The sequence below is a fragment of the Brienomyrus brachyistius genome, chromosome 3 (genome assembly GCF_023856365.1).
Source record: "Brienomyrus brachyistius isolate T26 chromosome 3, BBRACH_0.4, whole genome shotgun sequence".
In the NCBI taxonomy this organism is placed as follows: domain Eukaryota; kingdom Metazoa; phylum Chordata; class Actinopteri; order Osteoglossiformes; family Mormyridae; genus Brienomyrus; species Brienomyrus brachyistius.
The window spans coordinates 12,722,175-12,748,843 of NC_064535.1; the positions used below are offsets into that span (position 1 = coordinate 12,722,175).

Sequence of the window (26,669 nt, forward strand, 5' to 3'; positions counted from 1 at the left end):
TGGCAGAGCTGTGTAGCTGCATAGGGGATCCTTTGTCTAGGAGGGTCTAGTGAGATGATTTACAGGCGGCTTAAGCGGTGCGTCATTGGCTGTCTGGGCGGCGTCTGCGTCTGCAGAAGGCATGGCCCCCGCGCCTCAGCCATGGCGTGGGACAGTGCTCAGCTGCTCTCATCATGACACCCCGGGCTCGCCTGCCGCCTGCCGCCACAAACACTGACTGCTCTACGGCTGAAGGAAACAAAATGGCTACTTCCTAGGGTATGCTGCCCAAATCTGAGGCTGTACTTCTGGGGAAAGAGAAGGTAAACACCAGGTTCCACACATGGGAGATGTGTCTTATTCATACATATTGTCGGTGCTCCCTTGTTTAGCAGTCACGCCGCTTTTGTTTTACAGAAAGCGTGCAACGATACTGTCAAACCTCGGAAAAAGAAGCAAGTTTCCAAGGTAACAGCGGGTCACTATTTTTATGTTTCCAGTAGTGTGGTGGTGTGTGCTGAGCCCGGGTCTGGTGCAAACGTGTGATTTGGCGAAGCACAGCGTCCCTGCTGAGCCCCGGTCTGGCTCAGACGTGCGCTGCAGAGTTAGCCTCGGGAGCGCGTCTCTCGTTTCAGCTCCGCGCAGCACCGCGCTCACCTGTGGGTCTGCGTTTCATCTTGCCGAGTGCAGCCCAGAGACAGGAAGGCTGCTATGAATGAGAACTCTGACAAACAGGCTTCAGGAAGGAAGTTCACTTTTTATTTGAGCATAAAAGTGCGGAGCCAAGAGAATATGTTAGTCGGCAGCTCTGCAGCTTGGAGCTCTGCATCTCTGGGGTTTGTGTGAGTGTTAGAGATTCACCAGAATACAGTTGATTCTTAAATGTTTTTTCTTCCTAAAATTAACAGAAGGCATATTTAGATTGTCCCTGTGGTTTAAAATGATTGTTCTCAGAGGTTTAGAATGTAGACCTTTTCAGTGAGCAGACCAGCCTACACACCAGAGTTAGATGAAGTTGGGTGAAGAATTGATAGAGGACACGTGTGTCTCTGCTGTGACGATGTTCCCGCACATCGTGTACTTTTCTCAATGTGTTCTCGGCCTTCACTGGATGACGAAAACGCTCCTGCGGAGTTTCGGAATTATGACTTCGCGCCACCTTCGTAGACTCCTGTCGGTGATGCTGCTCTTGTTGCCAGGGCGACGATGTCAGAGGGAGCTGCTGTGGAGGGCGGGCGCTCTGCTGGCACGGTGACTGGTCCTGATGCGGTCTCTGACCCGCATGTATGGCTGGGCTCTGCCAGCGACGGGGGGTGTTTAGTGAAGCCTGTGTCACCTCTAGAACAGCTACGCTATAAATACTCCTTCTAAAAAAATTGCTCCAAAGAATGAGTAGAGGAATCGGCCAACACTGTTTATATGTTGAGCAGCTAGGCCTACCACATGTTACCCTGAGAAAAGTACTGAAGCTGTACTAAATTCAGTCAGAATGTCCAGAGTATAGAGTACAACCCCAGTAATCATATATACCAGTTTTTTGGACGTGCCGAACTCTTAATTAAGCATAACTGCAATATCCATGTAATGTCATATGATGTGAATCACCTTGCAGAGTATATCAGTTGGTACAATTTAGATTTTTCTCAAAACTCACCTTCTCATTAATTGAACATGGGAGTTTTAACAATTTTAAGATTTGTAATTTTTTGTAATTAATTATATTTAAATGTATGTTTGCTTTGATTGTTCAAGGGCCATGGAGAAATGACAATACACAATGCTCAATCCATTTAAAGCAGAAAGGCAGTAATATTTCGACATTTAGACATATCTAGCTCCATGTGACTTGTAAAATGAAACTTCAGCGAACACATTCAATGAAACCTGATTTAAACATATGACTTATTGGATTAGCAGTTTAATCAGACTTAATCAAGAATTTTGATGAGCCATAAACCCGCATCTAGGCTTGGCTTGCATGAGGATGGTAAACAATACCTTGGAGTAGCCACTGGTGTGTTTGCTGCATGTGTCTCCTGGCTGAGGTGGCTCAGACACCTCCTGTGGATCCGGTGCTTGTTCTCAATCCTGTAGCTGAAGGCTGTCTCTCGCCTGGAGCTGAGGGAATCCTGTCCTACTGCTTGAGCTGAACGCAAAACAAACACAGGAGCCTGGGGGCTCTGTGGACGTCCCACCTTCCATTTCTGCTGCTAAGCAACAGTTCCCAGTTTCTTCCCATACTCAACAAGCTGTGGGCTGCTGGTCAGAACTTCAGCCAATGAAAACTCCTTCAAGCTGAAGTCAGTACACACACATACTGCTGCTGGTGTGTGTGGAGGGTGTTATCTTTGCTACCCTCCCAACAAACTCTTTTACCTTATCTGCTTTATAACAGGCCACAGCTCCTTACTCTTCAGCCCTAGATCACATGCTTTCTAATTACTGCTCTGTTCTGTATAATTGCTCAATATTGCTATTCTGTTGCTTCCTGTTGTGTCCCGTATGATCCAGGAGGTCAGTGTTGCTATGCTGGTGTGGTCCTGGGGCCTAGGTGACCCTTATGGTCCAGGAGATCAGTGTTGCTATGCTGGAATGGTTCTGGGGTCTAGGTGTCCCCTATGATCCATGAGGTCAGTGTTGCTATGCTGGTGTGGCTCTGGAGCAATTGTGGCAGCATGTTGGGCTGGATACTTACCACTTTCCTGCCCTGCTGAGGCATAACTATGAGCTGGGTCATCAGTACAGGGAAGAAAAATGTGCTCTACTGACAAAAGCAGAATACATTTATGTTGGGTTTTGAGCATCGTGGTGCTGCCTCACCTCCCCGCCGTCTATGTATGTAGCCTGTGCATCTCACAGTGATGAACAGCCATCTGTTGCTTCCAGCTGCCCTTAATAAACTGTTAAATCTAACAGTCTGTGTTAACACATTTCATATATTTATCTGCTTTATCTAAGAGTATAAATTACATACCATGTATGAAATTTGTAAGAAGTGTTTATTGCATTTATGATGTATAAGAACCCAATTTCAAAAGGAAATAAAACCAATTTAAGAATTAGTAAACATCCATCCATCCCATCCATTTTCCAAACTTCTTATCCTACTGGGTCGCGGGGGGTCCGGAGCCTATCCTGGAAGCAATGGGCACGAGGCAGAGAACAACCCAGGATGGGGGGCCAGCCCATCGCAGGGCACACTCACACACCCACTCACCCATGCAGTCCTATGGGCAATTTAGCAAGTACAATTAGCCTCTGCATGTTTTTGGACTGTGGAGGGAAACCGGAGTACCCGGAGGAAACCCCACGACGACATGGGGAGAACATGCAAACTCCACACACATGTGACCCAGGCGGAGACTGGAACCTGGGTCCCAGAGGTGTGAGGCAACAGTGCTAACCACTGCACCACCATGCTGCCACCATTAGTAAACATTTGTTGATCAAATAAATGTATTTTTAAAGTGTTCCACCCAATGCAGATGCCAAGGCCACATTGATCTCAGCACCCATCCAGCCACGCTCTCTCAGTGCTGGTCCCACCTCTCCTGAATACTAGACCCACCTGTAGGGGCATGGGTACCCTGGCAGAGTCAGGTTGCTCAGAACTTTACAGGGTCCCTTGAATGTGTACAACTATATGTAAAATTGGTCATGGTGGCCCAAAGTGACATTTTGTAAGGGGGCTCAGAATTCCTACCTGTGCCTCTATCTGTAGCTCGTCAGCCTGGTTAATTGTCATGGAGTAAAAGCATCTGGCTAACTCTACCCTTGGCTTTTTATGACTCCTGCTGGCTTTCCTGGTTTTCTTGCTCTTTGGATTTGGTTATTTTCCCCTGTGCTCCCTATATTGAATGTTCATCTGAATTTTAATTACACAAAAATGTCCTGGGGGCAGAACAAAAAAATTATTGGTTCAGAGAGATAACCAGTCAGGTTGTACAGGAAGTGGGTCCAGGCAACTAGAGGAGGCGGGACCAATCAAACAGATGTCTTGATCCCACCACCTCTAATTGCTTGAACCCACCTCCTTATCTGATTATTATCACTCTGAACCAGTAATTTTTCGTTCTGCCCTCAGAACATCTTTGTGTAAGTAATACTTCCATGAGCATATTGTGTTTGTGACCTGTGTTTGGTCCATGGGTTTGAGTCACCATTTGGATTTGTTTGCCTTCCTTTGCTTCTAGCTGGTTTTTGACCCTCTACCAGTCTGTAGACCATGATTCTGGAAATAAACTTGCTGTTCCTGCACTTGGATCCACTACCTGATCATTCATTAAGGAAGTTGCTCCGAAGCCCTTCATAAATAGATGCCAATGTTGCAGAGGTGTATAGGACTGTAAAGTTGGCCTGAATTTCTGACTGGAAAGCCGACTCACTTGACCCCCGTTGTCCCAAGCTGTAGCAATTACATCGGCTGCCTAGTTATTGCCTCAGCTTCTCTTTGCTAGAACTGTTGCATCACCTGTCGTGGGGATGATCTTGAAGCCCGGAGCAGCTCCCGCAAATATGTGGGTTTGTGGGTAATGGCTGTGGGACCTGTGCCAGGCGTCGGTCCCTCTGGGAAGCTGCTTACACATGTCACAGTGCCACACACTTATACTGCTTCCTAATCCACAAGATCGCTGTCAAAAGGGGACAGTAGTAAGTCCACAGTTCGGACATGTGTTGGAAATGTATGACAGGCTGCTTTGCTGTAAGGCAAGGGATGAAAGAGGGTGTAGAATATGATGTCCTTCTAGAGTCTGGTCGTGATACCTGGTCTTCCATCCTGGAGAACAAAGAAAAGCCAATGACATCATTCTTTCATTGTAACAAGCATTCCAGTTCGATGTTTGGCAGGTTTAGCCAGGAGTGCAGGTAGAAATTTTGGCCCCCTGACAAAATGTCATCTTTGCCAAGCAGGTGGGGCAGGTGGATTGGGGGGCTTGTATTCAATGTCCCCAACGAAGTGCAAATCCCCCCTGAAAAATACAGTATATTCTTACAGGCATTGGCATAGCTATGTGTGACATTTAAGGCAAATTAAATTTACCCGAGTCTCATGATTATAGCATGTGACATGGCCATACATCGGTGTGTAGCTCAGTTCTGTGTGTTCTCCCCATCCATTCCCTGTACAGGTCCACCCAGGTGGAAGCTCCGCCAATGGCACACACTCAGACCAGATGGAAGATACCCATTCTGGCCCGGAAGACGGTCAGAGTTCACAGGATGATGTCACGGCACTTCTGGAGGAAGAATTGCGGGAAGGATTCCATCAGGACCTGCAAGTTTACAAGACCACCTCTGGAGAAATCTTGAAACCAAAACGTGAGACAACGATGGGTACAATGGGCTCCCCGTCACACCTTTCCAGGTACCTTAAATGCCCCCCACGGACACCATCTGACTGTGCCACGGATGGGCCCCACCCTCTGAAAAAGCCCAAACTGGACAACTCCTGGACATGGACCACTGATCAGATCCTGGCTCATTTAGATGACAATACTGACTACAAGGATGCATTGTCCACGTTAGCTGCTGTCGTCTGTTTTTCAATTTCTGACAAAAATGGGATGGAGACCAGACTGTGTAGACCTTGCCCAGACTCCCTGAGGCCTCCAGGACTGCCAGAAGAAGATCCTACTGCTTGTGTGATCCAGACTGGTGCCACTGTCAGTCCCCCCAGTGAGGGTGGCGTATGTGGAGGAGATGATTCAGGACTGTCTCTGCCAAGCCTCCAGTTGCTGGTTGAGCAGAGAAACCTCAACATTGAGCAGGCCATCGCAGTGGAGGCCCTAACTCAGCTGGCCATCCCATCGCTAATGGACCCTCCACAAGATAAGCATTCAACTACAGCCTACAGCAAAAGCATATTACCCCAGTTGACCCAGTCCAAATCATACTTTGTCTCAAATAAAGTTCCAGTTACCAGCACTGCAGTTCAGCACAAAGCAGTCATCTACTCTCTTACCCATAGGTCCAGTAGTATTGCTCCAGTAAAAAGATCATGCTGGCAGGACCTATTAGATGCCAGCTCAGAAGCAGGCAAGACATTGCCTTGTGACATCTGTGAAGAGCAAATCCATCGCTACAGTGAAGGTGAGAATGATAAAGGATGCCTTTATGAAGCACAGGTTTGTGAGGGCATTTTGAACGTAAACTGGATGGCAGAGAGGTCACTGTGTCCCAAAGGGTTGAGGAATCAGGACGAGGTGGAGGTGGCTGCCCAGCTGGTTCAGCTACCATTTATCATCAAGTCCCGCCAAGCACAGAGCGAGCTGAGCCCTGCCTTCCAGTCTCACTCAGAGACCAGTCAAGCCCACGCTGGTCCAAACAGTTACCCCTCACTGTTACAAAACTTGCAAAGTCTGCAGAATTCCGCAGTCAAGAAAACTAATACTGCACTTTCTAAACCTAGAAGATTTAAGAAACAAGCGGTGCAGAAGGAGGAAGTGAAGTTCCCAGAGACATGTCAGAACCATCTACAGAACTATCATGGTGCTCCTGTCCTGAAAAGGACACCAAATAGCAAAACCCCTCATAAAACAAAGATCCAGAAAATCATATGGCAGCAGAAGGCCAGAGCTAACTATAAGAAGCCTCTGTTCCTTCCACAAGCCCAAATGGACCTAAAGAAATATCTAGCTCAGGCACATCAGATAACACCTCAGGCTGTTCTGCCTGGCTTCTTTCCTCCTTGTATAGACACAGAGCAGCAGGAGCAGAAGCCTCTTTTAGCACCTTCAGTTCACAATGGGGACCATTCAGAGCAACAGACTCTCCGAAGGCCTGAGCTTCAGAACGGCATCAGCAACACATCCTCCAGTGTGACAGCTTCTGCGTTCTCTCATGACTGCCTGCTGCTTTGGCAGGGTGACGGACGCAATGGTCAGACCATCCAGGCCCAACAAACTGCCGTGGAACAAAGGAGTGGCTTAGTTCCTCAGAAGCGTCCTTCCTCCGGGCACCTGTGTCACACGTCCGATGCAGACCACGGCACAGATTCCCAAACACTGCCCCTGGCTGCCACAGAGGGGTGCTGCAAGGTGGAGGCAGCTGGTCCCATCACCATTTTGTCCACCTTGGCCAGTAACACCGGGGGACATAAGCCCAACCCTCCCAAGGAGTGGGCCCCCAACAAGAACACCCTCAGCAGCTTTCTAGAGTCCCCCCTTCAGTTCCTGAGCACCTCAACCAAAAATGTAATTGACACCCCAAGCAGAAAAGGCACTGGTGCTATTCCGCCTTGCGACTGCGTGGGTAAGTGAAGTGGGTTATCACCCGTGACACATGTTGTCATTGCATGTCAATTATTCTACTACATTGTATGGTGAACCCTTACGGCAGTGTGCTGTATGTAGTAGCATCTGTGTGTAGTATCTATGGCATGAAGTGACCTGGATCCCTCCTTTATTAGAACAAATTATTGAGAAGGAGGAGGGGCCATATTACACCCACCTGGGATCAGGTCCGACGGTGGCTGCGGTGAGGGAGATGATGGAGAACAGGTGAGGAAGCAGCTGAAGGTGACAGTCATTGTCCTTAAATGACCAATATCATCATGGCCAGTGCATTGACTGCAACATAACTCAGCAGAATATGAAACTACCAGAAAGAGTTTGTGCAGTTTTTACTCTATGCAGGTGTTTTGCAGTGTCACACTGTCTGTTCCCCTTTTCAGTAACATGCAGTTTCTTTAGATATACAGACCGTCATCGACTAATGATCGGTTCCGACTGACCAGTTGTAAATCAATTTGGTCGTAAGTCGGCCATATGTATCATATGTATAGCATACTGCATAGTAAAATTATACCTTTAAGTCATATTGTTTGGTGTTATTTAAACCTTTTTATCACAATTTTCTCATGGGGATGCTCACACTGCCGGCAGTCGGGCGCAAACTACCGTACTCTCACGCTGGGCAACACTGGGGCTACCAGACGTGGCACAGTCATGGCCACATATCTGTGGTCTCAGAAAAGTCGTAAAGTCGATCGGTCGTAAGTGGTAAAGGTCGTAAATCGACAACGACCTGTATTACAAAACTCAATGCTCCCGCAGGCACCATCTGACTGTGCCATAGTCAGACAAATTGTAACATATGCAATATATAGTAGTTATACAGTTTAGGTGAAGGGGGCATTCTTTCAACCCAGGGCTATTTTGGGTGAATATGACGATAAGTACAGTAAATATTGCACTAGGAAGATAAATAAATAGATGTTGATAAAGATAAGTGTGTTGGTACATGTGTCCTAGTGTGATGTTGCTGTACATTGTAGGTATGGAGAGAAGGGCCGGGCGGTGCGGATGGAGGTGGTCGTGTATAGCGGAAGAGAGGGCCGGAGCTCCCAGGGCTGTCCCATTGCTAAGTGGGTGAGTGCACAAGTGGTGGTGACATCACTTCCTGGAGGGGAGTTCTCAAATGAAACCCTGGATTCTTCAGCCTCACCTATGCAGTTGGCAAATTGAAACTCCAGGCTGGTTCACTGTGCTGGGTGTGTTAATGGAGGTTAATCCTTGGGTCTGTCTGTTATCCAAGGTGGAAGTCTTTGCTTGTATGTATGTGTGCTTTTGTTTACCTGTGTGTGTGCATGGCAGGTCATCCGTAGGGGCGGTGAGGAGGAGAAGCTGCTGTGCCTGGTGCGGCACCGCGCAGGGCACTGTTGCCAGGCCGCCGTGGTCGTGATTCTCATCCTGGCCTGGGAGGGCATCCCTGGATTTGTGGCTGACCAGCTTTACCGGGAGCTCAGCCAGACGCTCTGCAAGCACGGCTCGCCGACAAACCGACGCTGTGCCATCAATGAGGAGTAAGTACCTACTGCTTGTATACCGCACCCTGTCGATCTATACCACACTGCATCAAATATACCGCTCCCTGCCAAAGTGTAACATCTCTGTGCACCACACAGCCGCACCTGTGCTTGCCAGGGACTGGACCAAGAAACCTGCGGCGCCTCCTTCTCCTTCGGCTGCTCCTGGAGCATGTACTTCAACGGCTGCAAGTTTGCTCGCAGCAAGGTGCCCCGGAAGTTCCGCCTGCAGGGGGGCTGTGCGCTGGAGGTGGGTGCTATGTGTTTCGGCACCAGGGCTGCATTGCGCTTCAAGGGCTCTACAACAGAGACGCTTATTCTTCTTATTCTCTCTAAACGCGGCATCTTGTGAGATCATATTGGTACTGAACTTGTGAGCATGCAATGCTTTTGATGCTTTCCAGGAAAAGAAGCTGGAAAATGACCTCCAGAACTTAGCCACAGAACTTGCTCCTACGTACAAGAAACTGGCACCTGAGGCTTTCCAGAACCAGGTGGGACTACAGAGGCTTAGGATCCCAAAAGAAACTGCAGAATGGCCACCTCAGGCTTCAGGGATTGCAGTCAGACAGATAGATGCATTAACATTGAACTTTGTGATAATGTCATATAACCAATGAGAAGTGGGATTAGATAAACCACTCAGTTTTGTGATGATGTCATGTAGCCAATGAGGAGTGGGATTAGATCAACAACTGAGCTTTGTGATCAGCGGCATTATGCCTTTCAATTTAGGTAGACAGATGCCTGACCAATATTTTGTAAAAACTTAACATATAAATTACTTATTCAGTCAACCAACAACATGCCTACATTGACTGTGTATAACATGTTGTTAAACTTGTGGTAAACTTGCCATCAGGGTAACCTGGCCAATGAGCGAGACTCTTCCATCAGATCACATTCCTTAAACCCCTCCCCCATCCCTAATCATTCCTGTCTTCTACCAGTAACTCTATATGTGACATTCACCACACATCTCAGTGGCAGTAAAGAAGGTTAACCGGACATGTTTGAATGTATAATAGTGACACAATGATTCAAAAACATTTATATCTGCATATCTTTTATGACTTGTGTGTGGTTTCGAAATGATGCCTACCCACAAACTTGGTTTACACAATGCTGCTGTTTTTGATGATATCGTGTAACCAATGAGAAGTGGGTTTAGATCAACCACTGGGCTTTGCGATAATATCATGTCACTAGTAAGAAGTAGTCTTAGATCAATCACCTAGCTTTGCGATGATGTCACTTTGAGATGGGGGTTAAGTCAATTAAGGAGTTTTAAGATAATGTCATGTAATCAGAGAGGAGTCAGTTTAGATCATCTACAGAGGTTTTTGTGGTGATACTACATGAACTTTTCTGAGGGCGTTGTAATGACCTTGCTGTGACAATAACGTACAGGTGGAGCACATGGGTACAGACTGTCGGCTGGGTACAGGGCAGGAACGGCCCTTCTCAGGCGTGACAGCCTGTGTGGATTTCTGTGCCCATGCTCACCGGGACACACACAACATCAGCAACGGGTGCACTGTGGTATGTCCACTTCCTGCTACTAAAGCATTTCAGCATGACTGGTGATGCTGAGGCCGGGTGATGTTGAGGCTGGGTTGATGTCTGTGTGTTTCCCATTGCACAGGTCTGCACTTTAACCAAGGAGGATAACCGTGTGGTGCACAGCATCCCAGAAGATGAGCAGCTCCATGTTCTGCCCCTCTACAAGATCTCTGACACAGATGAGTTTGGCCATCCTGAAGGGCAGCGTGCCAAAGTGGAGACCGGGGCCCTGCAGGTGCTCACCGCCTTCCCTCGGGAGGTGCGGCTGCTGGCGGAGCCCGTCAAGTCCGCCCGCAGAAAGAAAATGGAGGCCACAAAGGTCTCATATGGGAAGCAGGGCACCCCAGGTAAGACAAAGGCCAGCTGTATCTGCCCAGACACAAGTGTATTGGATCACCATGACCAGTGCCTCTCAGGGTATTTGCCGAGTCATAGCGTTCTCTTTCCTGTAGTGCATCCCTGTCCTGTGCCCTAAGCTGCCTGGGCCAGGCTCACGGTGTCCCTGCCACACCGATCCTAGTATTGTTTCACAGGAAGAATGTTATTTCGCTGCACTGTGTACTGCACTTGGCTGAGATGATAGTAAAGCTTTACCTGACATGGATGTATAGATGAAACAGAAGGTTCCAGAAGGTCTGTATTTCAACTGACAGGTATGTTTCACCTGAACAGGTAGCAGAAACAAATCGGCAAAACCACAATCGTCGGCCAGGAAGGTGGCACCAGGCAGAGGTGGTGCCCCCCAGTGGTCCACACTTCCTGTGTCCAGCTCAAGTGCAGAAGCATCCTCTGTCCAACCGGGCCTCTCTGTCCCCCCGCAAGGGGAGCCAGGCCCTCCGGAGTCCCCAAAAAGCAGTGTGCTTCTACCGTATCATTCTGGGAACCCAGGAACTGATAGCTGCACTGGGGACCCACCTGGTCACCAGCAGGGGGCGCCCCCGCAGGGCCACCCCGGTCCCAGGGCCGAGTCAGAGAAGTGTGAGCGGGGCAAACACAGCATGCCGGCACGGGAGGTGTGGTCAGACAGCGAGCACAACTTCCTAGATGGAAACATTGGTGGGGTGGCGGTGGCCCCCTCACATGGCTCCATCCTGATTGAGTGTGCACGGCGGGAGCTGCACGCCACCACGCCCATCAAGAAGCCGGACCGTGCGCACCCCACACGCATATCGCTCGTCTTCTACCAGCACAAGAACCTGAATGAGCCCTGCCACGGCTTAGCCCTGTGGGAGGCCAAGATGGCCAAGCGAGCGCGCGAGGGTGAAGAGGCGGAGCGGCTGGGCAGCGACGCCCAGGGTGTGGCCTGGGGCGGGGCTCCCCTCAGTCCTGCCAAGTATAGGGCAAAGAAGGCCAAAGTGGGCGGGGCTGATGGAGAGGCCAAGCAGGAGCTTTTTGCAGAGGAGCCAGAGGTGTTGCATGTGCCGACTCGGCATGCGCTAACCCTCAACAAGGACACGATGGTCACCATGGCCCCCTATGCCCTGGCCAAGATCACGGGCCCCTACAACCGCTGGGCCTGACCGTCCCGGCCAGAGTCACGGTGTGAGCCCCGGCACAGGTGCCTTACCTCAGAGCCACACCTGTCCCGTCTCTCTTCTGTCTGTGTCTGTTTTTTTTTCAGGTGTTACTCTGAGCTGTTTTGGTGGGTGGAGGGGTGTTTTGAGGCTTTAACTGTGAGTACTGACATATAGATAGAGACTGTACATATGTAACTTTTCTGTCTGTGGTTTGTGAAGAGAAAGGTGCTGTTTTAAATACGTTTTTATATGCAGATTGAATAAGGATGTTCAGTAAGGTTATTTATTCTGCTGTTTTTAAACGTTACTTCTGAGTGGTCCTGTTTGCTGCAGTCATGCTATTTGTATAGCCTCCGTGAGTTTAGGCAAGAGTAGAGTTCATCCAAGCAAAAAAAAAAAAAATTCTGCACTTCGTTTTATTTCTGAGGTTCATGCACTAAAGAATCAGAAGCTGGCCTTGGTGCTTATTTTCTAGGATAGGATTTAGGAATATCGAGTTATTTTATGGTGCCATTGTAGGAACCTCCAGTGAAACTGAACTCAGAAAAGGGACTTTGAGAGTCCTGAGGCCACCTGTGCTACTTCGGCTATGAAGGTGGCAAAAAAGGTGCATCATTTCACATGGCCTGAATGTGAATTATTCTCCAAATACAGTCATGACAATGAGTAAAGCACTTTTAAAACGTAAAATCATTGTGGGTGACAGAAGGTGGTCCCTCTGCTGCAGGCTGCATGGGAGAGCCACCCCTGAATATGACAGCGCCGCCCCACGGGGGCTGCTAAACATTCAGTCCCATAGCCAGTACCGCCAGCCAAAACCCTGCTTGGCAAAGCAATAACGGGAGCAGGCATCAAACCTGGCCTGGCTTTCAGACCACGTTCATGATCGGGCAACCAAAATTATAATTCGGTCTCTTTTTTTCAATAGACAACATTCAGACAATCGAATGATGGGTGCTCTTTTTGAGGAACACTTTAGGGCAGGGGCGTATACAGGGATCCCGCCCCACCTGAAAGCTGATTGGCCGCCAGAATGCCCTCTCCCCCGTCACTCACTGATTCAAAACATATCATTGGCTAATGATAAGGTGGGCCTCTCAGTTCAAATTATGTTCCTCTTATGCTCCCACCTTAAAAAAATCTTAGAATCACCCCTGCTTTAGAGTTGCTCCTGTGAACAGATAACTAGACAGTAGCCATGTTTCCATTCAAGTTTTGCACAACTTAAAAGCAAATGCCAAGGGTGTGTTTCCATAAATGGATGTCATGCAAATAATTCTGGCCATTTATCATCCCACAAGATCAAAGGCATAGATTTGGATATGGAAAATAAGGGGTATGGCTCATATTTCAACATGGAGCCGGCTTTCCACAAGTTACTAGCTCTAGAAGAATTAATTATTATTAGCTAAACACTTGAGGTCATGTGCTTTGTGTTTACTAATTCAGAAATTCGGTTTCCATCACCATTTTGCGAAACACTTTGACTCACCAAAAAAACCACCTCAATAGCACATTAAAACTTTTTTTGTGAAATTTGAGGGGTTTTTCTGTATTTTAATGTTAAAATTTATCATTTACATCTTGAAAATGTGCAAAATCTAAGTCAATGGAAATGCTGCTACTGTGACTAGTGCCAGTAGGAGCTGCTCTGAGTGAGTGAGGATGTGATTGGTCTCGTCACCTTCCGGTGCTTCCATGGCTCCTACTGATTGGCTGACCACCTTGTGGCAGACCTGTAGGACCATACTGGTGCTTAGTGATGAACAAACAGTGAAACTGCCATCTCTGAAGGGCAAACGAAAGCTTACAAAAGAGGCATTCATCAGAAGATCATTCCTGAGCCCAGCTGGTGTCAGCTGGTTTGTGAAAGTTCTGGAAGATACTGAAAGCTTGTGGCGCTTCCTTAACTCGTTTTGGATGCAAAGGGATCGCCGAGACTAAGACTGCCTCCATCTCACTGACACATTGTTGAGTTACACATCATGTTTACGTTATATACATTGTTTCAACCTCTCTGGAGAAGACCCTGAGGATGTTCATAACCACCTAGATGTATCATGCAGCTGACATCACTGAAGAGGTGCTACTGTGAGGGGTCCAGTTCACCCAGAATTCCCAAGCGCTTGGCCTGGCTGTGAAGAGGATGGCGGTACCTTCTTCCCCACCGCCACAGCATTGGACTCCCATCACATCCATATGTGAAGGAAGCACAACGTGTCTGACCTCCCTGTCCTTGTTCACCAGTCATTATCTTTGCGTTTCTGGTGAATACGAGTAGTCAATTGCAACTTCTCTGCTTCTCCCTGAACTCAGCCAGCCCTGGCATTGTGATGACGTAATGCCTGGCACTCTACTTCCCAGTACAGCTACCTACTGGGTGATCTGGCCTGGAGCAGTCTGAGGCTTGTGAGGCTGCTTCCAGAATCACACCCCTGAAGGACATCCCTTTAGGATAAACTTGAAATATCCATAAAGTGTTCAGATGAATTGACTATGATTTAACATCAAGGTGCACATTTAGTGAAGTCTGAGTGCGAGGCGTCGTTTACACGCATTCTTTTCCGTGGATGTAAGACAGGTTTGCTTTTTTTGAGTTTGAGCCAAATTCAGCTTGTATATGGTCTCGCCGTGGTGCTATGTGGTCGAGATCAGAGCACAGATAAGCATGCTGTCGAGCTGGAGACGGCTTCGTTGCTCACTTCAGCAATGGTGCTCATTGCCACAAATTTGCCTCTTTATTCTGGTCAAAGGGGGCGTAACTGTACGTTTTGTTAAATCCGGTCTGGATTAGTGAAAGTGTGTGGATGAGTTTACTTGGGTCACTGATAGCTGGTGAAAAACATATCATGTCATATCACAGCAGAAGCTTTGCTGTAGTTACACGGTCCCTCCTACAACAGCATCTGGGACCGAACAGGAGAGGAAAATGGCTCATCCGAGCTCGAAATGAAGGTCTGAGGGGCCTGATGATATTGGTGTGTCATGTGACCTGGGCTCATTAACACACTGCCTAAGGATGCCTGGGTAGTGTAATCTGATCCCAGTGCAGCTTCCTGCCTGTTGCATGGGTGAACGAAGAATAAATGACATGCTAGCTATATGCCAGCTCTGGCCCATGTCGTCTGGCTGTGGTGTTATGGGATCCATTTCTGAGAATCAAGCTACGGCATTATCGCTGTGAGAAAGTTTACCAAGCGTACAACGAGCGCTGTCGTCAGCCGAGACACAAGCTTTTAATGAGATATGGTGCTTTTGTCTCGCTCATACATTTGCACGGGGTTTGTTTTTGCTGATACCACACACAGAACCGGTTGATTTTTTTTGCTTGAGAAGTAAGACCTATCGTCATGTGATATGAGATGGATGGAAGGTGCCACTTTCCTCAGTTCCTGGTTTTGGCCTTTTTGACAGCTTGGGTCCGGTGCGGATGTCTGATCTAGGGCCACAGGCTGGCATCTCATCCTAGCCTTCTTGTGTGTGTCATTTCATTTGCTAAAGGTCTTTTTTTCTACCTTTGAGTGACATGTTGCTATTTTGACTTTGATTGATAAAGATAAATTATTCACATTTCTGTTCACTCCTTTTATTGCTTTTGCAGTTGTATTAGAATCCCAAATGAATACTGTCTGTGTGTAAACTGTACAGTAAACGTGTAGCTGTCAGTTTGAAGTGGGTTCTGACAAAGTGTCCAAGAGAAAAGTGTTGTTCCCTCTACTCCGTCAATCCGGGGTTCTTGTTTGTGTTTATTTCTATTAACTGAAGTTTACTTCCTGTCATCTAGCATTTCTATACCTGCTAGGGAGCAGTCCAAGATTCCTTGTTTATTTTTACAGTGCACCTTCAAAAAATGGCATGTAAAATATCTACCCTGTATATAGATAAACCAACAACATAATGATGACTTTGTGACATATAGAAATGGATGCACAGACTCCCAGAATAAGCTAAAACAAATGCAACAAAAAGATGAATAAAAATTAAGACTTTGGTCCAGGATTTAAAGCCTTTCTTTTTCTTTGCAATGAGCCTGTTCATATGCTTTCCCGTGTTCCTATGGATTTATGGTCAGCATTGAACAGGACATCAGCCTTGATTGGGGGATTTAATCACAATGTGGCATTGTCAGTGCATAATACCACAGATTTCCCAGCTTCGAGTCATGTGATGGGCTCCTATTTCCCTTGCTACTTATCCCTACATTCTGTATAGACAGCTTGCCTGTGGGCCCTGTAAAATGCCAATGCCATCCACCAACAGGATGCTGTTGACTTGTTCCTATCGACACAGCATAAAATTGTGATGAAGTAAACAGACATGCTACACAAAACATCAGTGACAGTGTATGACTAAAATCTGAGTCTTCTTTTTCCATTTACTGTAAAATACTTATCTCATGGACACTATTGTAATTACTTGCTTTACTTGAAGAAATCTGAGCTGTACTTGTGTATAACTTGAAAACTGTCAAAACATAAGAGGACCTTTCCAGCACCAGCTTTTAAAAAGTCTAATTTTAGTGTAACTGTAAAATAGTCTAGGTCATTTAGTCAGTGACAGTCTGCAGTTTCTTCCATTCTTTCAAAAAGCAGTCTTCATCTTTTGGGAGTGCTTACACTGAATTACTGTACAATAACATTAAATATCAGACCTGCAAGTCATACAGTACAAAATGTACCATTCCCATTTATTGCCCACCTTTTGGGTGTTTTTTAAATAAATATATATTTATATTTTGCACTTGATCTTCGGCTGTTGATTTTGTGCTTGTTGGTGGTAATTCCTCTGTCTTTTATGAGTTGGCAACCATCCAAACCAGTCATTGCTATAGGACTTTTGTGTCAGAAACCCATATTTTGGATGTTACATATACAAATATAACAGCATTATATATTGCAGCAGTTTACATTCATGTGGCCAGCTGAAGAATCGTGTGAAGGGTCCCATAACCTCTATGTTCTCACTACTTACTACCCGGTACTTGGATATCCATTAGTAGGTCTGCTAAAAGACTACAGTAACTACAACAGTGCGATGGTCACGGCCATGGTGTTAGAGGCTTACCTAGAAACGCAGACACGTAAGGAGAGTATAGAAAATATGACGTTTACTATGATGTTTAATATGTTGTTTAAATATAGACGGAGCCTCCTTATGTCGAAATCGCACTTTGCCAGTCTTTCAACGCTAACCTTTTTTTTCTTAATGTCCAAACATTTAGTAGACGATTCATTTAAATGTAATAATTTAAGTGTAATAAAAAGGCAAGGCTTGTGCTAAAAATCAGGATTTAATTTTAATGTTCACAAGCAGCTGTGATCAGACGTTCATTTCTCCAGTTGGATGAGATTCCTACATGATTTCTATCGCATGTTTTCGTATTGTAACGTGCCAAAACTTAACTTACTCGTCACCATATGGCAAGCCGTTTTAGCTTTAGTTCGATCACAAATTTAATTCTAACTATTTGGAATGCAGATTCTTGACATTAGAAAGTCAATTGTAACTATTTATAATGGGTATTTCTGATATCAGTAAGTTATTAAAACGTCAATAGTTGGTATCGGAAATTCTATTGTCAGTGAGATCGAAACACATTTCTCCTTCATTTCAGCGTTGTAAGTTGTAATTTGAACTAGCTAAAAATCTAATTTCTGATATCAGAAATTCTGATTTAACAAGACAAAATACCAAATTCTGATATCAGGAATTATAATGTAACTGGTCATAATGCCAGTAGTTGATATCAGAAATAAAATCTTAACTACTTGAAAATCCAATTTCTGATATCAGGGATTTCGTAATAACTATTTTATGTCAGTTTTACATTTACTTGCAATTAATGAAGAAAATGTAACTAGAGTTTGTCTTACTGTGGACTAAAGGAGGCAAGGCGTTACTTCCTTTCGTCATGTATCCTCATTTACCACCTGTAAGAAGAAATGTTTAAAATTCACTCAACTCTGCCCGTAGCTCGATCTTTCATTTTCCACAGAATAAAAATGTCATTCCGCCAATCTGTGCCAGCAAGCTCGACACGTCTCAACGCATTTTCTGAATAAAAAGAAAACATGCGACTCATTTGTCCATATTGTGCTACACTGTAAACTTATAATGCCATATTCAAACATGTTTTGAGTAAATTTAAAGGAACTGGATGATTTTGTAAGATCAATACATTTGAATGTATAGTACAATCTTTTTTTTTTTTTTTTTTTTTTTTACTGGAGTAGCATTTTACTGGATGACTTCTACTAGAGTAACATTTCGGAGTGTTATCCGGACTTTAAGTGGACAATCGAGTACTTCTTCCACCACTGCTATTGATTTATTAGGTTAATTTATCGACAAACGTTACATTGCATTATGAACTTCCGGAAACCAAACCATAGATTATCTGGCTGGCAATTCTTGTTCAGAGTATCCAGCTTTTAATTTTTATTTTTTATGACAAGGCTATAAAACTTCAAGGTATATAGAGTATAAAATTACCGATAAGGGTTATAGGCTTTGTTTGCATGAAAGGACATCCAAAAATGAAGAGCCCCACCCCCCCTTAAAAAAAAAATCTTGCACTGGGGCTCATTACAAAAAGTTTACGCCACTGTATCCACCTGTAAAGGTGGGACTATCACAATGTAACTTGAATTTAACGTCCACATGTTCATGAAGGAGACGTCTCCCATTACCTCCCGCAGATCTCTTTGGGTCCTGCAGGCTTCCGTAGTTTTGTGCGTGCTCGAGTGACGCACGGGCGGCTGCCGAGCAGGACGGCGTTACAGGCAAGATGGCGACCTCGGAGCCGGTAAGAGAGACGGGGGTACGGCAGGGTGTATGTCCGAGACACGCGCCGGCAGAGCGGAAGGCACGCGGCCGCCTCAGGCTTAATTGCACTGACGTGCACGTGTGCGGATTAACCGTTAAAGGGAACGCGCGGCGCTCGGAACCGCTCTGACCGCGCTTTCCGAGATTCAGCATGTTCCAGTAAAATGCTACATGCTAACGGCGACTGAAGGGGCGGCCAAGAGGCGAAGGGGGTGCCGGGGACGGGGACCGGGACCGCCACGTCATGGTGCTGCTTTAGCGTGCCGTATCGTCTCTGTGATGTTTGTCGGTACGGCGGCTGCAAGATGGACTTGCAGATTCACGGACCGACTCTATCGGCTACCGCGCCACTGGACACCCAGACACGTGTGCCGTACCAGCTGTGTAACGAGGAGTCCCGGTGACTCTCACACCAAAAACGAACATAATCGTGATGCGCATTTTCAGACCCTATTTTTGTCCAACGTATGTCTGAATTAACTCTTAAAGCACGCAGGGGGCTCGGTTAGACCACGGAATCTGTACGCAGAGGCCCGTCAGATTATAGTCTGACAGTGCGACGTGTACGCAAAGAGCCGGTCAGAATACGGTTAAACCACGGGAAGTATATGCAAAGGCACCGTTAAATTGCGGTCTGACCATCGGACGCGTCCGCAGAGGGCTGGTCAGATCACGAAACATATGCAGTGTGCAGGTCAGATATCGATAAGACCATGGGACATGTATACAAATGTCTGGTCAGATTATGGACATATTATATGATGTGTATGCAAAGGGCTGGTCATTTTATGGTCTGGTCACAAGCCATATGACAGAAGACCAGCCAGACCATCATACATGTATGCAGAGACCCAGTTAAACCACAGGATGTGTACAAGTGTTTGGTCAAATTATAGTCATGAGATGGGTTCCCTATGTCAGTGGGTGCTTATTTCGGTATGAACATTTTTATTGTATTCACGTAATAACAGCTTCTAAATTTGCACTATTTCACAGGACAATTTAAGTAGACAGCATCTGGTGGTCACTATGCTGAATTTTCCTGTTAAATTTTGTAAGGAATCGTGTTTATTCTGGTTGCTTTTCGGTCAGGTATTGAAATACTTTGGTAACAGTTAAGAAATGTTTAATTATGTTCATAGTTGAGAAAGTGATTTCCCCAAGAATTTGTTTTGGGAATGCTACTAATTCTGCCGCATTATATGTCTGCATGAAAGTGAATTTCTGATCAGCTTTTAAAGTAATACTTTGGACAGTGACGATTCTGCCTTTTGTTAATTTAAGCAAAGCTTATAAATTGCTACAGTGTTTGATCTAAATGGACAGATGAGTGAGTCAGCGGAGACCAAGATGACAACTGGGATGGATAAACGATCTCTCTTCTGTTCTATTCTTTGAGGAGTATAAATGTTTTTTTTCCCTCTTCAAGCAGCGTGGAACCGAAAGTGAGGAAGGCAGCAGTGACACTTCTTTGGCTCCAGTCTCCAACCCTGAACAGTATATCAAACACCCCCTGCAGAACAGGTAGATCCCCCCTGACTATGGTGCCCCCTCCCCCTTTTTGTCTCTACTTGATGTATGGAACTTATTCTTCTGGTTTATAGAGGGGAATACAAAAAGGCCAACATGAATGGTTGATGTATATTGGTGAGCATTAAGGTGATTGGCTGGTGGTTCAGTGTACAGGTTTCCATCCACATGGTCACTGTCAGGATTATCTGCTGCCTGACTGGACTCCTCCAAAGCTTAATTCTACACTATGCACACCATCTATGCACAGCCTGTACGGCCCCCAGCACTGCCAACTTCTCAGACCTCTCCTCTCCTCCTGCAGATGGGCTCTCTGGTATTTCAAAAATGATAAAACCAAAAGCTGGACAGAGAACCTGCGCCTCATTTCCAAGTTTGACACAGTGGAAGACTTCTGGGCGTAAGTATAGATCCATCATCAGCAACAGCAGCAGCCTTGGGTAAAGCTCTGGGAGGACAGGGCTAAATCCTGAGGTATTTAAGCAATAACATACGAGAGGGAGTGCGGTTGTACTCCAGTATCTCACAGCTATTATTTAGTTGTAGGCATGAGACCGCAGGCTGAGTGCAGATGATATCACAGCTGTAATGTATCGGAGTACAACCGCACAACATCGAGTATGTTATCGCTTTTATACAGCAGTTCGAGTAGCATTTATAAGGTAACAGGAATTAGTCACAGCAGATAATATTTTGCTTGATTATTTATTTAAACATTTATGGGCTTTTGCAAAAAAATATATATATTTCCCATCTGTTGACTGTTGCTAACCAACTCAAACATTCCACGCAACATACTGCTTGCTCCCAACTACTTTGCACCATTGAAATTTAAATATCACAGTTTTTAGATGGACCTGTAAAGCGGAGTGATATATCTGATATGAATTGTCCGAATGCGGTCATACTCTGATAACAGCACTCATAGAACGCCAGTTGTCCAATCAGATATCTTGGTTGGAACTGACTTGTATAATATCCTTTAACCTTGGTTTGTGTGCTCTCTCCCAGGTTATACAATCACATACAGCAGCCTAGCAAGCTCGTATATGGCTGTGACTACTGCTTGTTTAAGGTAAGACTGGTGCCCTAGTAGATGGTCCAGATAAAGTGTCATGATCAGATACGTTCTGGTGTTAGAGGTGCTGGCTCCAGTGAGCCGTGCTGCTCCCTCGCTCCCCTTCCCCTGTGCTGGTCTGCTTCTCCTTTTACACCGTTATTTCCTCTCTGTTGGCTCCTGCCTTTCATGGTTTAGGTACTATGGCGCTGCTCATAGTCAGAATTACGGCGGCAACAGCTACATAAGTAATTTACAAACGAGAGGAGGCCGTTCTGCCCATCAAGCTCGTTTGGGGAGAACTTACTTAATAGCTCAGAGTTGTTAAAATCTTCTCTAGCTCTGGTTTAAAGGAAAGCTAATCGATAATGTTGATAATAATCCATAATGAAAATTGTTGACAAAATGGTGGCTCTTGTCATTGGTTGGTTGCATTTTTTCCTGCCGGCTGCGTATAATGACATCACCACCTCGCAAGGTTAATGTCATTGTGTTAAGCCTAGTCCATAGACGGTTGAAGTTGGCACATGTGAAGCAGTGATATTCCAGCAGACCATCAGATATATTGCAACCAACCCAAAAACCAGCAGTGTAGTGCAATGAGAGAACTTTTATGAGCAGTTACTAAGGTTGAGTGATATACTGCAGCATTTTTAAGTTTTGCTGAAAAATAGCCCCCCCCCCCCCCCCCCCCCCCCCATGAATTTTAATAGTAGTAATACCTCTCTATCTCAGTAATTGGATCCAAAAGGTACGAAAACAACTTAAGTCAGAAACGACCTTAACACAAGAAATACCTAAAAATAATTTGTATAATCGTAGTGCTAAATTAAATAAAAACTAAAAAAAATTGTTGATATTGCATATACAGTTGATATTTCCTTAAACTTGACTGTATTTTTAACAGAACCACTGACCTAAAGTCGAATTTGTTGTGCATGATGTGTAGCCAGATTTATATTCGGGCTTCTCCAGCCAGCCGTGTCCGTCGTGGTCCTCATCATTTGCCTGCACTTAGCATGCTATCGAATGTCTCCCTGTCAGGACGGGATCAAGCCCATGTGGGAGGATGAGAGGAATAAGCTGGGTGGCCGCTGGTTGATGACCCTTAGCAAGCAGCAGAGGCATAACGACCTGGACCGCTTCTGGATGGAGACGGTAAGCTGAGCCCTTTCTCTGCTCTGTGTGCTGCCATGGCAACATCAGAACCCTGTAGGTGGTGTCCTGTATGTGTGAGAGCGGTTGGGGATATGTTGGGTGATGTTTTTTGTTTGTTTGTCTTAAGCTGCTGTGCTTAATTGGGGAGTCATTCGACGAGGCCAGTGACGACGTCTGTGGTGCGGTGGTCAACGTCAGACCGAAAGGGGACAAAATATCCATCTGGACCGTAAACTGCCAGAATAGAGATGCCATCATGACGATAGGGTAGGTGCAGTTCCAGTGACTTCACCCTGCTCGCTACCTGCTTCACCCTGCCTGACCTGCGCAGTGAGGAGCAGCAGGAAAACATCAGGGGACCTCATTTATCAAAGTAGCGTACACACAAAAAAACACCCGAAGTGTGCATGCGCAGATTTTTACACAACATTCTGTATTAGACAAAACTTAGCAGTGAAAAATGTTAATCAAGTAATCAAGCTAGTGAGTATGTAAACCGAAAGATTAGAAGGGAACAACTTTTTATGGACAGTCATGATTATTTTCACTAATTTGATTACTTTTTGCACTATGTGTGATGCCTTTGCACATTGTTTATTTTGCGTTAAATGCTAGTTTCCCTGCGCTGTGGGTGAGCAGGTAAATATGCAAGCTGCATTTGCAGCAATTTTACGGTTTTTCAAATGTAATCGACTGCACTGACATTTGCTTTAAGGACAAATCAAATCCAAGTTTATCAAATGCACAACACTATAGTATACAGCACTAGATGCAAAAGATGAAATGACAAAAGCAGTTCAATTACAATTCAATTGAATTCCATTCTATTAATTCACAAGTCATCTGCGGATGCTGACATTGACAGCATGATTTCTTCATTTTGAGTTTCATGTACTGCAGTACGTCCTGACTGCTCGGGCACAAAGCCGCATAATTGTGCATCCCCTATTATAGATGTGCATGTTTAAGTTTGAGGGCAAAGATGTGAGTTTCTCCCTGATAGATACAGTCACACTGACCAATTTGTTCATGGCGTTTTGTAGAATTGACAGAATTCCTGCAGTGCAGTGACACTTAACACACTTTTTAAGATTCATCTTTATTATCATTGCACAAAGTACAAGTACTCTGACAGCACAATGCAGATTGGCATGTCATCTGAAAGTGCAAAAGTACAAGAATCGGTTGAGCAATATATACATGTGATGAATTGTTGCAAAATGTACTTCTGAACATTTTGTGTTTCGACTCCCAAACATAGCATTTTGTTGTGCCCCTGCCTCACGCTTTTCAAAATTCCTCATCTTGGTTTTTTATTTACAGCCGCTATCCTCAGACTTGACAACCAGATAGGCTTGATTTGCGTATTATATGAGCATGCAGTTTATTTGCATTGGCCATGTATGGTTATTTGCGGGTGGAAGCTGGACAGGATCTCAGGCTCGTGCACGTACGCACATTTCCAAGATAGTTCTGACATTTCTGAGGCGACGTGCGTACTCCAGTTTTGAGAAATCCAAATATTTTTGCGCATATGCATTTCTTCACAATGAAATTTACAAGTGTCTGTTTAGCTTTGTTTGCATGGGGATTTAATATCTTCACGGAGAAGAGAGACCTGTTCTCTCAGCGCTGGATGTGCAGGAGCTCCCGGTAGAACTTGAGTCCTCCACTAGGAGGTGCTGCTGACGTTCTGAGGTCCCTCACTTACAAATAGTCTGCTACATAAGGTCCTCAAAGCACAGAGCTGACACAGAATGATGTTTTTAACTGCCTGATGGTGGCGCTGTGTCCCCTCGAGTCACCGTCAGCGTTCTGATTCTCCTTTTCCCCCCTCACCTCTGCAGACAGCACTACAAAGAACGTCTGAATCTCCCCCTCAAAGCATTGATTGGGTATCAGTCACATGACGACACCTCGAGCAAAAGTGGATCCACGACGAAGAACATGTACACGGTTTGAGGAGAGCCCCTTTGGCTCCGCTGTAGGTTTAAAAATTACCCATCTCATCATATTAATACCTTTTCAGTTGACTACTGTAGTGATCTCCTTTTAAAAAAAGTAACATTTCACAGTCCAGCAGCTACCAACATCAGTGGACTGATCACGGAATGTCAGCTGTCTGCTTAAATGCTGGCATATAGTAAAAAGTATTGAACGAGAGTGTATGAACCAATAACTCTGAAGGACATGCAGGCTGGCTATTGAGCACCATCCATGAAAAGCCTTGGGCTTCAATAAAAGACACATTTCTCAGCTTCCGCTTTTCTTGATCTCTGGCCGCAGTAGCTTGACGCGAGAAGCAGCAGCGATAGCTGCTGCCCAAGGGGGCAAATTCGCGCAGCAGCTCCCTGGAGAAATGACCGTAGTTAACGTCACCAAGAGTGTTGTGCTCAGCTAAGATTTTTTTTGTTTGTTTTTTTTTTTTTTTGGCTTGTAGAACGTTTGAATGGCCGGTTTTCATATTTATGAGAAGTATTGCAGTTGAACTATACATCTTGAGGATGAGGATGTACCCAGTCTGTTTCCGGAGGAGGTTTGTGGTGTGGAGCATGCTCAGTGTGCTGCACTGGACATCCATACCCCCCCCCCACCCCCCAGCTTCGATCAGCATTTCCTACTGCTGTCCTCCTAACAATACTGGCGGTGTTTGCTATATTTCACACTACTTCTTGGTTAATGCAAATAGACTCCTCCATTGTGAACTGATTTTTGCTCTTAATGTCTTTATTATCTGTAATTCCAGGATGTATATGAGATTCTTTGAAATAAAAGTTAAGTGCTTTGCATTTCTGCCACATCCAGGCAGTTGTCTTTGTGTGCAGTCATCGCTCTAAGTATGTGAAAAGTAATTTCTAACGACTGCCGATTCTTTGTTAGCTTGTCACGGCCTCTCAATCAGCTCTCAGGTGTGAATGAATTGCTGATTAATCCGTAGGCGTACGTACACATGGCCATCCCAGCCATTGTAGAAAAAGTTGTTAACAAGCTTCGTTATCCTGGTGCTGCAGAAAGGGAAAGCCAACCTGTGTGTCAGCCTCTTACACTCCAGTGATCAGACCCTGAGTCAGAGCTGGCTGGATAATGCTGTCAGCTCTCGAAGCAGCACCTACCATGTGCAGTGTCCTTGCACGCAGTTTCACATCTGTATTTTACATTGAAGTATTTATACAGCTTTTGCATTACGTCTGCTCTACAAATCTTATGATGGGTTAATGCTCTCAATGTCTTGTTTAGTTAAGGAACAGTTTTCTTATATTAATTGAAACCCGCAAAAACAGCCCTCTGGAGAATGAATTTTACTTTTCCCAGTAAACGCTAGTGGCAGAATCAAAGGGTCTAAGATTTATTTTTGTGGGATTTTTTTCAAATGCTTGTGAAGTTCAGTGGTTTTAGAGAGCAGTGATACTTAAAGCCAAAAACACCAACAAGTGTGTCTTCCAAGAAATATGCTGGGATATGTAGTCAACAAAAATTAGTATCCAGAGCAAGCAAAGTATTGTTTACAGTACATTGTGTGATAATAGGAACAAATAGGAGCTAGTTCTAAACTCCAGCTGCCTCCTATGCACGAAAGGCACGAAATGTCTGCAGGCTCCTGTTGTATGTGAAAAACGTTTTTAGAAAGCTGATCACCAATGACCATCTCTCCAAGTAAGCCTAATGTCAAGTACCTAGGGTTGTGTGTTAGCTGATTATAGTCTTGGAAGGTTGTTAACTGATTGTGAAGTTTCCCACAATACACTATGAAGTGTGTTGTGTGTCTTCGATTGGGCATTCATTGTGTTTGCTCCGTATTTCCATGGTTGTGCATCAGCTGACCTGAGCTGGCATGTTCAGCCACTGTGCATTGTGTGTTAGGCAGTCAAAGGGAAAAAAGTCAGCGATTACTGATTAATCATGCAAGGTGTGCTGGTGGAGTCAAAGAATACAGTGATGTATTGGCTAGTTGCTGTAAATATTGGAGTGACTTTTTTTGAAACGGTTACACTAACACACTTTTACAGTTATCAGAGTTTTACACCAACATGAAGATTTAAACAAAATTACTCACCTGTTGATGGGAAAGGTCCCTATTTTGGTTTATACATTACACAGGAACTCAAATTTAAGAAGTTAGTTATTTAATGCTCAATTTGGCGAATAGCAGGTTTTTTCACATATGGGGACACCTGTAAATTAATTCACTGAAGTTTAATAAAAGTATTTGTGTGACTGTTTGCTCATGGTTTGG

General features: G+C 45.2%; 2 protein-coding genes and 2 long non-coding RNA genes across 6 annotated transcripts; 2 read left to right on the forward strand and 2 right to left on the reverse strand.

Annotated features, from left to right (window-relative positions):
* On the forward strand, positions 1-15,864 carry tet1 (tet methylcytosine dioxygenase 1). The gene is made up of 11 exons (XM_049007432.1): positions 1-302; positions 397-447; positions 5,109-7,230; positions 7,388-7,478; positions 8,255-8,348; positions 8,574-8,782; positions 8,885-9,035; positions 9,190-9,279; positions 10,196-10,327; positions 10,431-10,695; positions 11,021-15,864. Exons 1-11 carry the CDS (start codon positions 261-263, stop codon positions 11,866-11,868), a joined length of 4,095 nt encoding a protein of 1,364 aa, XP_048863389.1. The 5' UTR covers positions 1-260; the 3' UTR covers positions 11,869-15,864.
* On the reverse strand, positions 717-2,327 carry LOC125738482 (uncharacterized). The gene is made up of 2 exons (XR_007396842.1): positions 1,978-2,327; positions 717-1,276 (listed from the first exon to the last, which is right to left on the reverse strand). It is a non-coding gene; the product is annotated as an uncharacterized LOC125738482 (long non-coding RNA).
* Positions 2,369-18,684, reverse strand: LOC125738483 (uncharacterized). The gene is made up of 3 exons (XR_007396843.1): positions 18,555-18,684; positions 17,739-17,795; positions 2,369-4,756 (listed from the first exon to the last, which is right to left on the reverse strand). It is a non-coding gene; the product is annotated as an uncharacterized LOC125738483 (long non-coding RNA).
* eif4e1c (eukaryotic translation initiation factor 4E family member 1c) lies at positions 18,519-25,235 on the forward strand. 3 transcript variants are annotated; one of them, XM_049007437.1, is made up of 7 exons: positions 18,519-18,670; positions 20,123-20,214; positions 20,525-20,620; positions 21,232-21,295; positions 22,322-22,435; positions 22,563-22,702; positions 24,283-25,235. In XM_049007437.1, exons 1-7 carry the CDS (start codon positions 18,653-18,655, stop codon positions 24,395-24,397), a joined length of 639 nt encoding a protein of 212 aa, XP_048863394.1. In that variant the 5' UTR covers positions 18,519-18,652; the 3' UTR covers positions 24,398-25,235. The 3 variants fall into 3 exon arrangements, with proteins under 3 accessions (XP_048863394.1, XP_048863393.1, XP_048863395.1); XM_049007436.1 differs by having other exon boundaries at positions 18,533-18,670; positions 20,120-20,214; XM_049007438.1 differs by lacking the exon at positions 18,519-18,670 and adding an exon at positions 18,813-18,937.
* Positions 25,236-26,669: the final 1,434 nt, after the last annotated feature.